We start from the raw sequence: 17,600 nt of genomic DNA, 5'->3' as shown, positions 1-17,600 counted from the left end.
CGCGTATGCCACACGTACACGCAGGCACACATACCTTCGAGTTAATAGCACATGCGAAGTGCTAGATGGCCGGCGTGCGTGGGTGGACGGAACACGTTACGTTCGTATGTGTGCCATGGAGAAAAGGCATATGGTCAGCAGGTGAGACCTTTGCTTTGTGTTCCAAGTGTATAAAGTAGCCTACTTCCAGTGACCAATGTTATTCCGTCGTAATTTACTGCGCCAAGGGAGAGACAAAGGGTTACGTCGCCCAGATCCTCCGGATCCCTTCCGAAAAACGGGCCAACTTCTCCCACGCCTTGCCAAATTCACAGGCAACGTCCGATTCCCAACGATTCGCTTTCTCAGACAGAGACTAACCCTGTACGTTTCTAGATTCAGGCGACAAAAGTATCCGTCAATGTTGTTGGTTATTCGTTGCAACGTCAGACCGTATATGGTTGTGGAAGATGCGTGTGCCGACAAACTGTCATTCCGAGCGTATCGAGTATGCCGTAACGATCGTACAAATATACCATTCGGCGAAAAATCTGACGAATCCATCTCCGTCGATTTCGCCGACTTTCGTGCCTCGCTTGCTGGCTGTTTATTACATTGAAACGTCATCTTGCTTTCGTACAAAGTATTCTCGAAAGAGCTCGAAAGAACTCGATACAGCTCGATAGATTCGAAGATGTAAGGTTGGTTGTTGGTCGTTTCGTTGAAATTATGCGATAACGCGGCTAAACTACATCGTTATTACTACGTTATTAACGCATTTCAGTTTCATTTCATAGTATTCGCAGCGTGTAATCGTCGAACGATATACCCAATTTTCTAATTGCTCTTCTACGCGAGGGACGGGAAACGTGACTCTTATCGTGTCTTTATCGTCCGAGACCTCGATATTGTACGAGCGTAACGATGCTAGATTCTTACGAGTGCATTTTCGACGTCACACGTTTCATCGGTCGGAACATCGTGTCCGTTTGCCAGAACATGCCATCCGCGTGTAACCACGGCCTCCGATACAAAGACGAAGAACGAAAGCAGAGGGTAAAATCGAGATGAGGAATGCCTTTTAGGAAATACAGTGGGTGTCGCTTGATATATTTTTCCATTATTAAGGACATTAAGCCGGCGAACCGCAGCCAACCAACTCTTTCCGTTTTCTTCCTCCTCTTTTCGTTTCTACCAGCAAATCCGGCCGTTTCTTTCTCGCCTTCTTCTCTCTCTTTTCTGTTTTTTTCTTTTCTCTTTCTCTCTCTCTCTCTCCCTCTCTCTCTCTCCCCGCGGCGGCGGCGACAACGATAAATCAGAAAAAAAGATTCAAAGCGTCGCTATGGCCTGGTCGGCGGAGCGCAATTTTCCGTCCGCCGGCAGATAAAAATGTGATTAATGAACGTGTGGTCTTCGAGTTTGAGAAAAACCAAGCAATCGTCGTAAAACGCCACCGCGCTTAATTAGCATTTGCTGAAAAAAAAAAAAAAAAAGAAAAAGCAGAGACTAGAGAACAGAGACTAACGTTTGCGACGGAATTAATATTCGTCCGATCGGATTCAGCGGCGCTTTCTCAAAAATCTCGGCGGTCCACTTGAGACGGTCGTTAAAAATTCGTAACTCGACTTTCGCCACCGTCGAATCGTTCCTCGCCCTCTTGTCACAGCCCTTGACTACGGTTAATCGGCGGGAAAAATGTCTCCTCGCGTCGTAGATTCCGCCCTTTCGGTTTCTTCGCGCGAGGGTGCGTGGAAAAAAGGATGGCATTAAAAAATAATCAACGAGTAGGATACGTCCGGGGACGGACGGTTCGAGAAACACGAGCAATTTTATTCAAATCGGCAAGAAACACCGCTCGGATTGATTTGTCCCCGGGCGAAAGAAAGTATCCGGCAGAAGAAGAAAAAACGAGGAATAAGGTGGAGCTGCAGTCTCTTGCTCTCTCACGGGGATTAAGAATCAGGGATGGCCAGTGTCGAAGGTCACCCGTCAAATATCCAACGTCGTGTCTACCCGGAAAGAAAGGGTTGAAAGTCGTAGAAACTTGAGAACCCCCGGTGGTGACGATTTCAATTCTCTCTCCGCCTTCTTCTCTGTCTCTCTTTGTCGTGCTCGCACGAAGGGTCGCCTAAGATTCTTAAAACTTCTCGCGCGATTTTTCGATTTTAATTACAGTTTTAACATATTTTAATAAAATCCTTCGCACTCAGCCCCTTCGTCTCTCGTTTCTCTCCTGCTTTCGTCGCGTCCGCGCGAAAGAAACAGCAGTCGAACCACCCTTCGTCAATTTCGGCAACTTCTCCGCGGACGCTCTCGCAATCCGAAATCTCCTGACTTTTGCCACGAACTGTACGCTCGTTTTAAACGTTAACCCTTTCGTTCGTTCACCTACACCCACACCGGCTACGGGAGCAACACCTGTTCCCTCAACGAAAACCCGAAATCAAGCGTTGCTCGTCGTGAGCGTTCCACCCGCTCGTACTCGGCCCTTCCAGCAGTTTTACGTTCCTCCTCTTCGCGTCGAAGAACGGCAAAGTGCCGTGAGCCGAGTGGGCAACGTGCGCAACGTGCGCTCCGTGCCCTAACACCACGTACGACACACATACGTGTACGACTGGAAATCGAAAAACATCGATCGGATGGTTGCTTTCGAAAACCACGGTGACGGTCGTCGACCCCTTTTGTGGCCAGCTGTTGTTACGCATTTCCTATTAAATTCGTGGAGAACAGTCCATCTATATATATATATATATATATATATATATATATATACACATTTTTATATATATATTTACTAATATTATTACTAATATTAATGTACTAAATTATACAATCTATGTCTATATTATAGACCATGTTAGATATTCCAGCGTGACCCGGCTTTAACGAATCGCGAAATATAAGAATCACGCTTGTCTCTTGCCATTAACGAGTTAGCCAAGCGAGTGAATTAACGGGACGATCAGCGACATTTCGAGTGGAACAACGAAAGTCCGGTTCGTGTGTCGTTAACATAGATACTCGACGAACATTGGTCGAGGATCGAATACGTGTTAAGTGCACCATTTTGATAAAGTCTGTTCTGAAACGAGAAAATATCGATGACCGAATCGATTTTGTAATACGACGCGTCGCGATGCCGATATAGTTATCGGCGACATTGAACACGTTGCCGGCAGCGCCGGCTAAAACGCAGCCACTTTCGATCAACGAATCGCGTGAAATTTTAAGCGCGGACTCCGAGGAAATAAACAGCGACCTGACAATTAGCATCGATCAACGAGTCGAATCGCGAACAGGCAACCGCGAGTTCCTCCATGAATAATCGAAAATTTAAACGTTAACGCGATATGTACACGTAATCTATAACACGGTCGCAGCAGTTCCTGCCTCTCTTCCATCTATAATTGCATAAGAAAATCATGAAGTGGATCGCTCGAACCGTCTACGTACAACGAAACAGGGGAGGCTACACGTTTATCCGGCGTTTTCTTCCTTTCTCTACGCGAAATGCTATATTCGTACAGAGAAAAACATGATACACGGTTATTACGTATGACGAACCTTCCCGTCCGTTCGTTCTCTTTGCCATGTTGAAAACGGCGACCTTCCAGCCGCGCGCGTGAATTCATTGGATGCCTCGACGATCGTAGCTACTCCGTTCTGACAATTGGCGCAAAATCTAGATATCCGTGTTGTTGGAGCGCATCGGCGTTTGAACATTTACGAGGCATCGAATAGAAATCGAATCGCTAAATCGACAGATTTCGCGTACATAAAGCAAACAACCGAGACGATCGATTCCCTTCCGGCAGCCGTGAGAAAAATGAAACGGAGGATAAACGCGTGAGCCGAACCTCTCAGAGTCCAGGAGGCGATGGCGGTCGGCGGGAGTACAGCGGTCACAACTTCCGTCGACTGGCCATCCTCCGTCTTTCGACCAAAAGTGCAGCGTACCAACTAACTGTGGCAGTTCTTCTCGCAGATCTTCATGCACAAGAGCGCGATGCAGATGCACGCGAGGGAGCTCGGCGCGGCGGGTGCACTGACGGGGAGAGCTGGCGGCGGCGTGGCGGGCGGACTGGCAGGCCTGGGTCCGATCGGCGTCGGGCCGGGCGGCATGATCGCCGGCAACGAGGTAAAGCCACACCAGTGCCAGCAATGCCTCAAGTCATTCTCCAGCAACCACCAGCTCGTACAGCACATCAGGGTCCATACTGGCGAGAAACCGTACAAATGCAGCTATTGCGACCGCAGGTTCAAGCAGCTCAGTCATGTACAGCAACATACCCGCCTGCATACGGGTGAGTATCCGTTCTACCCTTCAACGATGCCTCGCCGAAATCCTACTGGATCGACTACGATTCCGATCTCCAGGCACGGCAGCATTTTCATAATCTTTTATTCGCAAATTAGTCACGATCGATCGCCCTTTGACTTTCGTCCTTTTTTCCTCTCCCCGTTTCTTTCCCTTCTTTCTTTCTTTCTTTCTTTCTTTCTTTCTTCCTTCCTTCCTTCCTTCCTTCCTTCCTTCCTTCCTTCCTTCCTTCCTTTTCTCTCTTCTCCTTTCTCTTCTCCCTTTTTCTTTTTTCTCTCCCTTTTTCTCTATGATCGTATACACACGTATCGAGCACGCTCGTCGAAAGCGAATCCAATTCGAAATCGTTCTTCTTTCGCTCGTTCGAATAGTTCTCTCGCGACTTGCTCTCCCAGTAAGAACGAAATATGTAATTCGTCCGTCTTCGATGATCGCGGTAAAATCAACGACTCGCCGAGCTTAATGCATGCATTCAGTATCCCCGGGACTGATAGTAAATTCTATGAATACCGCATTGCATCGCGGCCAGTCGATAATCAATAAATTAATATACTATTATAATCTGTTGGAGCGATCGTGCGTTCCGATTGTGGCTAATTTTAATGCATGCTGCGAGATTGCTCAATGCGCCTCGCGCTGCACCAGAACCGTGGTTTCCAAGACACCGTTGACTGAACACGTTGTCGTTCGGTATGCATACAAGTTGCGTATTGCAGATAAGTTCAATTTACGCGGGGCCGAACGATCGAATTTATCGAGCGGCCGCTCGACTAAGAATAGCAGTGACGGAAAGACGTAGAACGGACGAGGGACCGGTAATAATGAGAAAATTCGACGGCAAAGCCAGCCAATGGGTCGCGCCCGGGTAGAAAGAATTTCATTAAGGGATGAGCGTAGTCAATCGGAAGGTATTAGCCTCGAGAAGCGAACCGGTCAGCACCGCGTATGACTGAACCCTTGGAAAAGTCTCGTTCATCTCGTCCAAGATCTGCTCTTTCGAATGAAAGGAAAGAGCAAAAAAAAAGAAAAGAAAAAAAAAAGACGAAACCTCGTCGGTATGCCAGCTATTTAATCGAAACGTCCAAGAGCTCTCGCTGCGCTGCTCGCGAGAGGATAACAGATCGAGTCTTAACAAAACATTCCTTCGAAATCATTACCGGGAAGAGGTAATTTCCTCGAAAGCTGGTCGAACGAACCTTGACGAAAAAATCTCCTTCGTTGGTTCCTTGCTTCTCGAGTTCTCAGTTTGTTTAACCGTGTTTAACGAGGGAAGAAAAAAATTGGGGGAGGCGGGGGGAAAGCTGACATTGATTTCAGCGCGCTAGTTTCACCCCCTCGTCCTTTTCGATCACTACCAACGAGCAACTAACTACTGCTCGGCAACCCCTTACATTAATAATCACCCTTTCCGCGTACCGAGGCACCCACCACTCTACGGCTGCTACGGCTGCTACGGCTGGTACTTGAGCTAACGTCGGTGTACGCGCATCTATCGCATGCACCGCTCTAGGTTTCCGTGTCTTTATCGATGAAACGTTTTAAAATAAGCGTGTAAGGGTGCCACCCCTCCTCCGCTTCGAGACATCGAGAGCGAAAAATCGGCGACCAATCGCCGTAACGTCACGAATGAGAACCGCTCGTTTATCCGGTCTATCGACGAGGATCCTAGATCGAGCGGCGAGGCATCCGACGAACGTTTTCAACCCCTTCCCCCTCCCCCCGCACTCCGACCGAGAAAATTCCTCATTTTCGATCGATCTCTTTCGCCGCACCGCGCCGCGCCGCGCCGCTCCGGCATACCAATTTCTCGCGATCGAAAAATCGGCGTGCTCGCGGCTCTGAAATTCCTTCCGAATTCCCCCTTCGAAATCTATCGTTGTTTTCCCAAACGATACACCGCTTCCGCACAGCATTTGCATACCATATTGATTTCTCGTTTCGCTGCGAGATCTCGCCGCCTCACCGCGATTGGCCGGTCAAAGTCAAAAAACGGCGGGAATTTAGTGCCGCACCGTCGCGTTCACGCGCCACCCCCGGCAGCCGCCCCCCGTCCTCCCAGCGCGCGCATTACAACAATTTCCCTCGACAGCCGAATATATATTCGCGCGCCTATAAAATTTGCAACGTATATGCATATAATTCATTAACCGAAATTCGACAGAGTTCGCGCGGGCAGCGGGCAGCGGGCAGCGGGCAACGGGCAACGGGCAACGGGCAACGGGCAACGGGCAATGAGCAATAGGCAAAACGGGAAACAGCGGGATGAGGGAGGGGAAGGGAAGAAGGTAGGCGAGAGTAGGGGGTGGGAAACGGTGGCGAGAGCGGCAGAAACGAAGGATGGCGAATATAATATCGGTGAGTGTCCACGATATCGATAGCTGGTCAATAGCTGCAGCCTAGACAAATACCTGCCGAGGGTGTAGAGTCCATCCTCCCCTCTCTCGGCGGGCTTACGAGGGTGACTGGGCGCGTAGCCAATAGAGGGTCTGTTTGCCCCACTCGGGACGCCGCACGCGAAAAAGCGCGGGAATTTTTCGATCGCCCGATCGCTCAATAATGGAACCGAAGTTACGCGCCGCCACCGTCGCACGCGTACACCACCGCCAACCAACCCAAACGCACACACACACGCTCCACCGCGTTATATTCTCGTACGCGAAGCGCTCGCCCGTCCGCCCGCACGCACGCACGCACGCACGCACGCACACGCTAGGATGTAGTAGCCCAATAAATAGCCGTACGCATTTGCGAGCGTGTTGGAGGATAGACGACAGAGTTCGTACGCAACGAGCCAGAGGCTACCAAAGATTATCCCTTCGACAACGAGGAAAACTCAATTTTCATGGGGGCGAAATCTAATGATCGGTCACCCTACGCGCGTGGAATTAATCGGTTTTCCTGAACGCTACGAGCGGTCGCGTTAGCTTTTAGAACACCGACGATACCGGCCAGTTGGTCGCGTCAGGATTTCTCGTTCTACGTTCTTCCTCCCTCTCCTTGCCACCTCTCCTTCGCGTTATTCTCCTTGTTTCCTGTTTCTTTCCCCTTTTTCCTTCTGTCTGTTCTCCTGCTTCGACGAGACGTAACCATCGATGTTCGAGTTATCGTGGGTTGATTCGAGAAACGAGCGCGATTCGCATTAAAATTCGATAGGGCAGCGACGGTGTTCCCGTTAAGAGGAGAACGTTACGAGTTGGTTAACACCGATACAAATGGCAAAGAACTACGGGATTGGGGTTTACCCCTTTCGACGATGTTTAAAAAAAGGAGCACGTCCCCGCGGCGAAATTGACCGGACAATTTTAAAGCCCACTTAAGACTGCGAAAAATTGCCGCATCGTCGGTGCATGAATAAAAATTAAGTCCGCTCTAGACATGCTTTCGTTTCGGAACGAGCTCGCGTATCCGTATTTACGAGGCGACGACGAGAAAGAGACGAGAGAAAGACGCGTAAAAATCGACCGATCGCTCGCCGTAAATTCAGAGCTACGCATAGACGCACGGTTAGGCTTTTCATTTTTCTATCATCGTAGCCAGTTCCGTTCGGCGATGTCGGTGGTGGTGACCTTTTGACAGGACCGAGAAATTTCTCCGCACCGCGAACCACCGTCCCCCCTCCTCCCTGTCTCCTGCTCCTTTGACCGGACTACTCGTTCACCTTTTTCCTTTCCTCCTCTACTTTTAATTCGCTAATTTCACCCAGTTAAGAATTTATGCGACGGAACGTCTCGCCAGACGTCTCGAGAAAAATCAAAGCGGCACGGTGCGGTGGAAAGAACGCGGCGCCAGCCCTTTATCACAAATGACGCGGAATGAAAGATTAAACAAAAGCAACAACGTTTTACGCGTCTGCGAAGAACTGGATGGTACGGGTGAAACGTAAAACGTGGAACGCCAACGTCTCGTTCAATACGGCACAATTATTTCTCCTTGGCGGCTTGCGCTAAAATAATCTTTGCTTCGATAAACGTTCCATTTTGTCGCGGAAAGGCGGATTTCGGTGGTTCGATACCTTACTTAAAATTCATTCGCGCAATACCAGTTGATCAACCGTCGACCGTGCCCGTATCGTAAATATTTTATCGAGCGATATTAATCCTAATATTGGTAAATATGTGCGTCGCCATCCGAAATTGCCGGTATATCAAAATTGCGCGGTCCGAACTCGACGGTGGAAAGGAAATTCGAAAGGAAATGTCGCGACCAAAGAAAAGAGCGCGATGCTCTCGACCGAGCTCGTCACCGTGCACCGATTCGACGTCAAACGTCATTTACCGTTTCTATGATGTGACAATGCGTTACGCAATACGTTGCGAGGGAAATGTAGGTCCGAAATGTAGGGCCGGTTGGCCCTCGTCATCTATCGCCAAGCTCCGCAACACGCGCTCCGCCTCTCGCTAGATCACGACCAATTAGCCAAATTCACCGGTGAAAAACGAGTACAAGAAGTTTTCCTCGGGAACGAGCAACTCGTGTTCACATACGGTAAAACGATCTCGCGTATACGATGGCAGGAATCGAGGATAGAGAGAAGAAGTAACGGTCAGAAAGTTCTATTCCCCGATAGCGGAGAGAAAGGCAATTAAACCGTTAAAAGGTAAAAGGTAAAAGGTAAAAGGTAAAGATAATTAAAAGTTGAAGATACCGTATGGCCTGCCAGAAAATTAACGTAGTCATGCCGCATATGCATAGGCCGCCGAGCCATACATAGGCCAATGAGTCTATTCTAATTTTCTAGGAACCCTTCCGCGGCGATGCATTTTTTTCCATGAGGGTTAATTTGAATAGGGACGGTCTGCCCTTGCACGGGGGGGATGATGGTTCGTACACGGTACGCCTACGCTTTTCTTTCCTCTTCGACCTACTCTCGCTTCGCTCTCGCCTACTCTCGCCGACCGTTCTTCTTTTCTTTTCTTTCCTTTTCTTTTCTTTTCTTTCGCCTGCCTTCTCCCTTTAGCCATCGAAATCCTAGTCAACGCGGCCTAATCGTCGACACTTTTTGCACCAGCGGCCGTGTTCCGTTTCTCTCGATTCGCCGTTTTGCATTCGGTCGTTACCGAAAGCGTGGCATAGCTGCCGCCGCCGCCGCCGCCGCCGCCGCGACTATATAGCTGCTGAGCATGCATTCGGCAACGCGCGAAAATGCCACGTCATTTTTTTAAGGTCACCTTTCAACGATCGCGCGCGCCATTGTCATTGTGTACCGTTTGTGATCCGAGATAAGTAATCTCGCTTTACGCGATGTTTGCTCGAAAGCACGTTGATAGATTCGTACAAGGAACGACTGTCTATTTCGACCGACTTTTTCAAACACGTTCATCTAGTCGCAACTCGAAGGATTCCTCGAAACTAGCTCCACGGCGGCCCTCGTAGGCTACAGCGAAGAAAACCAACCATCAAAAAATGAAATTATCGTAGATAAGAGTTAACGCGGTAATTGGACTTTATTAAACGCGAGATTAATGCGTGGTGTAAATTTCATAATCGTAGAAGAGCGGAATCTTACTCGACGAGAAAAGAAACGTGGAAAGGAACGTGGAAAGGAACGGGGAAAGAAAGGAGGAAAGGGACGCGAAAAAGGTCGATTCGATTATCTGAAAATAGTCGGATAAAATATTCGCGCGTGCAAGTTTTCAGCGAATATTCTTTCCGCAATATTCATAGAGCTATTAGTTTTTCGAAAGCGTGCAAATCCGCGGTACGTTCTCAGATTGTTGCCATGAGAGTGATTTTTTCTACGAGTTATCTTATCGCCTGTTACTGATATAGAATAGAATCCGAGATGCACTCGCAAGTAATAACTGTTCTTCCAGCTGTAAAAAGCAAAATCGACGCCAACTTTTCGCTTCTGGCTGAAAACATCGCCGACACCGGAATCCCTGGCCGAAAAACGAACGATTCTTAATTAAGCCCTTGGTCGGCTTCAAACGAACGCCGATTATTATTTCAACGCGAGCTAGCGCGTCCTTTCGGAGGGTGAACTCCGAATCGTTTTAAAATTCTTAAAGAGACGCGACTCTTTAGGCCTTTAAGATGGACGAGACTTCACCCTTTCGCATTACTGACTTACTTTCCCGACCCTTTGGGAACCACCACGACCGATATATACGTACGTCGCTGCTAGCCGTGTTCGCCGCACTCGAGATACAAATACAAGAGAGAACGGATCGGCGAGGAAAATTCGCGCGAGATCCGTGAACAAATTTTTAGCAGGAAAAAGTATTCCACCGGTAAAGACAAGATACACGCGCGATACGTGTGAGCGTAGCACCAGAAGGCTGTAATCTCGCTTCATACCAGTTCCCTATCTAACGTATACTCGCATGTAGTAAACGGTCTACAAAATCTAGATTGACTTTCTAAGCTGGCACGAAAGCGACTTTTTGCACAAAATCGGCTACGATCTTCAACGAGGACTGCACGATCACGCTTCAACCGTAGAACCGGTCTCTCTAGGTTAAGGATACTCGGTGCTGCTCCTTTGCCACGAGTACAGTAATTTCGCGCAAACAAATTCCATCCACTTGTTTGTTAAACCGTCGTTCTTTCTCTCCTGCAAAAGTACTCGTGTCCGCGTCCGCGTCCGCGTCCGCGTCCGCGTACGCGTACGTATCGATCCTTAAACCAAGATGGCAGGATAACTCGTTTTTTTTTTCGCATAAAACATTTGCGATACGCGGCGATCCAAGACAGATAACATAGGCCGCGGCTCTGATAAGTAAAGCCTCGATCGAATCCAAGCTTCTGTGTGGCTGCATTCTTGCGCGATATCGCTTACGCGCAAGAATAAAATAGTAGAAAAGGTTCTGAAACCTGTTTCTAAAAACACGACCACCACCGCCAGATTCTCCGTAAACCGCTGCTAATTGCGGTTGCAATAAAAATTCTTACGAGGCCGTTGATCCTAGCCCAATACTTTCTATCCTCCCGTCGTACGATACACGCTTCGTTTTTTCTTGCTCCTCGCATTTCTCCGCCAGACGGCCCACAACGGACAGAAGATTTACACGGACCATTTATATCGGAGAGTCGCGTCGGGCCGGCGGGTCAAGAATATTGAGCACGGCCGGCCGTAAAATAAGATATAGATTTCCATCTAGTAAACTTTCTACACGGCATGTGTGGGAGGCAACGCAGGACGCCATACGGCATACGAGAACAGTCTTACGTTAGAAACTTTGGGCGCAGCCTTGTGTGCACTGGTCGAGTTATAGGTACGCTTCGCACACCTTCGCACACCTTCGCGCACCTTCGCGCACCTTCGCGCACCTTCGCGCACACCTTTGCACACCTTCGTATACCCTCGTATATACCTTCGTATACGTCGCGTCGTGCTCAACAGGCTTAAAGACGTGTGGGCACTTAAAACCGGCACGATTTCAACTTTGCTCCTGATGTGGGACGATCTTACCTTCTCTAAACTCAAGAGTCGACGAAAGAGGAATAAAAGCGGCGTCGTGAACGCAAACGCGATCGTAAATGATTCCAAGTTTGCTGCCGATACGGGATCCCGACCGTCTATCTTTTCTAAACTTGAAATTCCACAAAGAACGAACAAACGGATAAAGAAACAACGAGAGAGAGAGAGAGAGAGGGAGAGAGAGAGAGTCGCGAAGAACAACGCGATCACAAACGAATAACAAAGACACAACATGGTTTCATAAGGGTGCGCGATACGATTAAAACGCCAAGAATAAGAATACGCGAGGGGAAACGCGCGCCACTTCCACCCTTTGCCACCCTTTGCAACCCTTTGTGCTTGAAACTGGACCGTGTGCTAAGGAAAACCAGGATCGGGCTTTCTTTCAACAAGCCAGAAGGTCGACAAGCCAGAAACGAGCCCGTCGTTGAAAATCTTCGGGCTGTCAATAGCAGATTGTGCGTCTCGTTCCTCTTCCACCCTAATAGGCTGGCCATTATACTACACCTACTGACCTCCTTCGAATCGTCGACGAGTTTCGCGTGTTTTTAACAGGATCTTGTTACGTTACGACCGATTAAATCTCCGTCTTCTTCTCCCATCGTACTGTCCTTCTTCTTCGAGGTATCATAATTTTCTAGAACACGGAACGACAGCAACGAACACGGCTATAACTGTAACTCGAAGGAAGACGAAAGGTGGTAGGTACTTTCGAGACCTCTCTCGAGCAAATGGCTCGCGATGAAAAATCGTAAAGACACGAGAGCCATCGGGACTTAGCTCCGCCGGCCACTCGACAGGCCGAACGTTCGTTCTGAGACATTAATTTTTACCCCTTTTTACCCCCATCTGCCTAATGACCCGAAAAGTCTGCTGCCACTGCTGCTGCTGCTGCTGCTGCTGCTGCTGCCGCCGCCGCTATCGCTACCGCTGCTGCTTCTACTACAACGACGTCGTCGAGAACGATAGAAGAAGGGAGAAAAAAGGTCTCGACGAGATGCCCGTTAAGTGGCGAGAATCGTCGCCGGGAAAAGGTTCGAGATCCTGTCCTGCATCCAGGAGCGCAACGATCGTTACCACTCGGACGGATGTGCCAGAACAAGGGGCTGGCGTGCCGCGTACACTCCTTCTTTCCGGTGTCTTACATAATTCCTCGTCCGTTTTTCTCCGCTGCTGCAACCCTTCTTCCAACGGCGACCCCCTTGGCTCGTTTTCACCCCCTTCAAACGGTGAAGCAGCAGCCACACCGTCTCAACACAATGGGACTCATCAGGCATCGAGAATAAATTATGCTCGGCCATGTCCGCCAGAAAAATGACCAAGCCGTGAAATTAGAGCTTCCACTTGCTGCGGAAAAAAGAGCTGCGCTCACCGCCCAATCTTCTTACAATCCTCGCTAATTAATATCTAGAAAGGCGAGACAGGACGACGATATGGAGAAAGATCTTGACAAATTCGAGGTAGTCGAATGGCAGTCGAAGCTTGGTCAGATCGGGAAAATGTTGGTACAACATTGGCGTGGACATTTGTCGGGTGGCGAACACGAGGCGAGGCAGTGGCAGTGCACAACAAATCGGTGAAAATGAGTTCGACGGCCTCGGTCAGGAAGAAGTAAACCACAGGAAGAAAGGGTTTCCAGCTTTAGGGGTCAGCGACCCTGACACGTTCCCTCTGGGCGGTCTAAAAAAAAAGAAAAAAAAAAGAAAAAAGAAAGGGCCAAGGTATCGGTTGAAAAGAAAAAACGATAAAGAGTTTCGGACAGGGCAGGTGAAACGATCCGAGAGGGTGAGCGCGAGCGAGACGGAAGAAGCTACCATATGCCCGAATAACGTTCCACCCGCGTACGATGCGACCAACCGGTACAACGAGTTTCTTTGCCGTCGTCGTCAACGGGGGAAACTACCCGAATATCTTTCCACGTGAATCAAACACCGCGTTAACGATGGAATTTCCTATAAACGTCAGATACGTACGTCCGATGCGACTGTCACAGTTCAAGATCGCTCGCAAATATGCTTCTTCGATATATTGCGATTCAAGCATCTCACACCGATGGAAAATCTCTGTGTGCGCACGCTGCCTATCGCGGCCACAGCTCCATAGCTACGAGCGATTCGCGTGTATTTTCCTCCTTCCGATGCAAGTCGTTTCTTCAGAACTGAAACAGACGATAGATTGGATAAGGGTGGGAATAACCAGACGAGATCGAATCCTATCGCGATCTAGAGCGCGCGTATCGTCGTGTATGGTAGTCCGACCGGACTGTACGTGTTTATCGCATATTTGGCAAAAATTAACGGTCTGCTTTTGCACGAAATTATTAAAGAAAATGAATCCCAAAGCCACGAAACGACGATAGGATACCTAGCCGCTTATGGCCGACAACAGCGTACGTTTGACAATTGTAGGAAACTCCAATTTAAGACGTCCGATGCTCGCATGGGATGTGTTTCGAAAGATACGATCCAAAGACGATGGCGAAGAACGATTGGAGCAACGCGAGCCACAAGAATATCGATTATGGACAGCCGCTGATGCTCGAACGTCTGCCACTCGACGATTCTCAAACACTCCCGGCACGTTTGTCCGTCATCGTTCGTGGAGATATCTGGGAAACTAGATTGCCAGACCTTGCTATTCCAACTGCCTGTGCCGATAGAAACGATACGTAGCAGCAACGTACCCTGAAGAAAACGGTCAGAGAGAGAGACCGGACCGAATACGATCCGGTTTTCGAGTTACTCTCGCCTTGCAAATACCACGTTTGCCCCGTTCCTTTCGTAAATCGTACTTAAACGTATTTAATCGTATTTAATCGTATTTAATCGTATTTAATCGTATTTAATGGTATTTAATGGTATTTAATGGTATCTGGCAAAGCTTCGTACATCGAACTATTCTTAAAACAGAGGGCAGATGGTTGCAAAGGACGGATATTTCGTTGCTGAAACGAATCATTGAAAAACGCAAACTGCCGAGAAGGCACGGGGTTACGCGTTGCCATGGTCGCCAGTAGGTTTTGAAGAGAATGTACCGGGGTGATTTGGCCTAGACTACTGATGATGACTGTACCCCGCGTATGCGAGGGATATAGGCACACATACTCGTGAAATTTCGCACGTACGTACGTACGGTACATTCGCCAGGGGGTAGAAATCATTAAAGGGGCGTGGCGTGCCCGTGGTTGCCCGGATGACGGTCACGTGAACCAAGATGGCCGCCAAGCGGGAGGGCTCCCCTCTTTGCAACAGTCATTTGTTATCGGCCATTTTATTTTAATGATTTCCATGCATGCGTGAAACGCTCGGCTGCATCGCTCGGGAAAGGGATGTTCGCTCTCTCGCTCTCCCCGTTCTCACTTACTCACTCACTAACGCACACACACACACACACTCTCTCTCTCTCTCTCTCCCGATCTTGCTCTAGCTATCCCGCTCGCACACTATGCGCCTGGTAACGCGCTCTCCTAGCGCGATACACGCTACACACACACAGCAACCAACGCGCCGCTAACGTTGCTTTCATGGTAATTTCAAAGCCTATAAATTTCGGTCGCATCCGCGTTAATGCTCTTCCTTCTTTCGATAAATTTCATACGATTTGCTGCTCGTGATTTCCGTGATCACCAAGTAATTCCGAGCCGCGTTTCGCGTCCACCCGATAATCGAGCCTCGCACCAGCGAACCCCACGCTTCTCCACCGATCCACCGGAAAAGGAAGAAGAAATTCCTAAAACTGACGACGAACGAACAGGAATCATCGAGCGGTAGGAGACGAGTTAATTCAAAGGCCGCGAGGAAAATAATAACGAGCGCCTCGTGCCCGAAGAACAGCGTTATAATCATGGTGATAAAACGGGTATAAAAGCGAACCAACTGGTTGCTACGAGAGACCGATTCGGCTCGTTACATTACCGTAATTTGTTTAATAGCCTACGGTACCGTAATCATTGATTCGATTGTTAAATCCGTAATGACTCGGCATTATCGTTGCAATAATTAATACACGACGGCTAGGATCGCGGCCTCAAGGGTTGATCAATGTCTTTTTATATCGTTCTAAGTGATTACCGCTCTTCCAACGACCCGCGAGATATCGTCGTTCCGAATGCTATCGATAATTCCGGCGTGCGGATGGGAATTAATAGCATCTATCGAGGATCAACGTCGTGCTTTGCTTTTAATCCACATTCAAAGTTAAATTACTCTTAAACTGGCTGCTTTGCCGGAACAAATCCTGGATAAGCGCACTTTAATTAGCACGAAAATGGACGTAACATCGCCCTTCCACAAATACTTTCCGATTGAACCAAGGTTAACGTAATCAACGTCGCATCGGTTCCGCCGTCAATTTTCCACGTCCAACTAACCCTCTAGCCTCGCAGTGCAACCCAAGCAGCGCGCGGTCCGCCCTGTTGCCCGTTCGTTCGCCAGTCAAACGCCGGTAGAACTTTTAACAGATCCCAGCAATTCGAAATCCTCCGCACATGGCCGATGATTCCGTCGTTGAATGCAAAAGCACGGCAAGAGCCGCCAAAAACGTTTCGCCTCCCTTCGATTTTCCACCCGGGTCGCGGTCGTTCGACGAAACGGAAGAGCCAAAACAAGAGAAAAAGAAAGAAAGAAAGAAAGAAAGAAAGAAAGAAAGAAAGAAAGAAAGAAAGAGAAAGAAGAAAGGAGAGGGAAATAGCGAGAGAAATGGTCATCGAAGCGGAGGGGGCGCGCGCACGGCAAATATCATCGCGATATACAAACATTCCATTCGTTGGCTCGCAGCGTTCTCATCCCCGATTTTTCCCCCGGCAACTATGTATTCGCTCTCCCCCGTGTCGCGAAATTCAAGGTATCGCTCGTACGAATAGCTCGACGAGCATCATGGAGCGAGATGGGGCGAGTACCAGAGGAGGGCAGAAAGACGAGGTCATCGCAGCGCGAGCAGAACGCACGTGCGTGTGAGTGCGTGCAATTTAATGATTTCCAGCCGGAATTTCGATGATGGCAAACTGGAATGGAGGGGAAAACGGCGTGAGAAAGAGAGAACGACGGGGAGACAAAGAGGGAACGAGGGAACGAGCGAGCGAGAGAGAACGTGTGTGCAACGACGGGTTGGTCAGGGCCGGCTTGTTGCACACGCGCAAGATCTCACGAGAGAAACAAAGAAGAGTGCGAAGGGAGGAGGACAGAGAAATACATGGGGAGGAAGAGGGAGGGAGGGAGGGAGGGAGGGAGGGAGAGAGAGATAGGACGTAAATTTTCTAGCGGTGCGTTCATTTGTTCGTTCAACGAAATGCGAATGCATTATACATGGATTGCAGGGGACATTAATTTTCTGCCGTGGACGTGTAGTGGGCCGTGGAGGGCCGCTGGGTGGTCGGTGCTACGAAGCCGGAGGGGGCTCGCCGTTTCCACGGACGAGGCAAGAGGGTTGCAAAGGGAGGGGGTGTATACGAGCATCGAAGAGAACTGGAGGGAGAAAGGAAGAGAAAGAGGAGGACACAGTCAGATAGAAAAGCCCGAGGGAGAGACAGAGAGAGAGAGAGAGAGAGAGAGAGAGAAAGAGAGAAAGAGAAAGAGAAAGAGAGAGAAAGAGAGAGAGAGAGAGAGAGGAGAACGTATCCAAGCTGTGTATCGTACTCACACGTTCAACCACGTGCCAGCTTTTTCCCAGCTTTCTACCTACTTTTGCAAGCTCGGCGGTGATTTTGACGAGTGGACGACGAGGCGTATCGCGCGATAAAAAAAAAAGTGCACACGCGCTGTACGATACACGCAGGTACGCGTGACCGAATTCGTGGAAAAACGTGCGAGGAATTTTCCCGCGGATCGGCGATGGGCGGCGAGATACACGCGCCTGCGAAACCGCACCACTGACAAATAATCAAAT

At 49.1% G+C, this 17,600-nt stretch overlaps 1 protein-coding gene across 16 annotated transcripts in view; it reads left to right on the top strand.

The window, feature by feature from the left end:
• Window positions 1–17,600, top strand: part of LOC117233506 (zinc finger protein 853-like) — a 64,490-nt gene that overhangs the window by 26,113 nt on the left and 20,777 nt on the right. For 13 of the 16 annotated variants that reach the window (XM_033493956.1, XM_033493965.1, XM_033493948.1 and 10 more), the window contains one exon: window positions 3,953–4,283. In XM_033493956.1, coding sequence (XP_033349847.1) covers window positions 3,953–4,283 — 331 coding nt within the window. The remainder of the gene's footprint in view (window positions 1–3,952; window positions 4,284–17,600) is intronic. The other 3 variants (XM_033493972.1, XM_033493933.1, XM_033493882.1) reach the window with 1 other exon arrangement.

The sequence above is a fragment of the Bombus vosnesenskii genome, unplaced genomic scaffold, assembly GCF_011952255.1.
Source record: "Bombus vosnesenskii isolate JDL3184/JDL3185 unplaced genomic scaffold, Bvos_JDL3184-5_v1.1 scf7180000013263, whole genome shotgun sequence".
Classification (NCBI taxonomy): Eukaryota; Metazoa; Arthropoda; class Insecta; order Hymenoptera; family Apidae; genus Bombus; species Bombus vosnesenskii.
The sequence above is the reverse complement of the archived record's forward strand: the minus strand, read 5'-3'. Positions and strand labels throughout refer to the sequence as shown.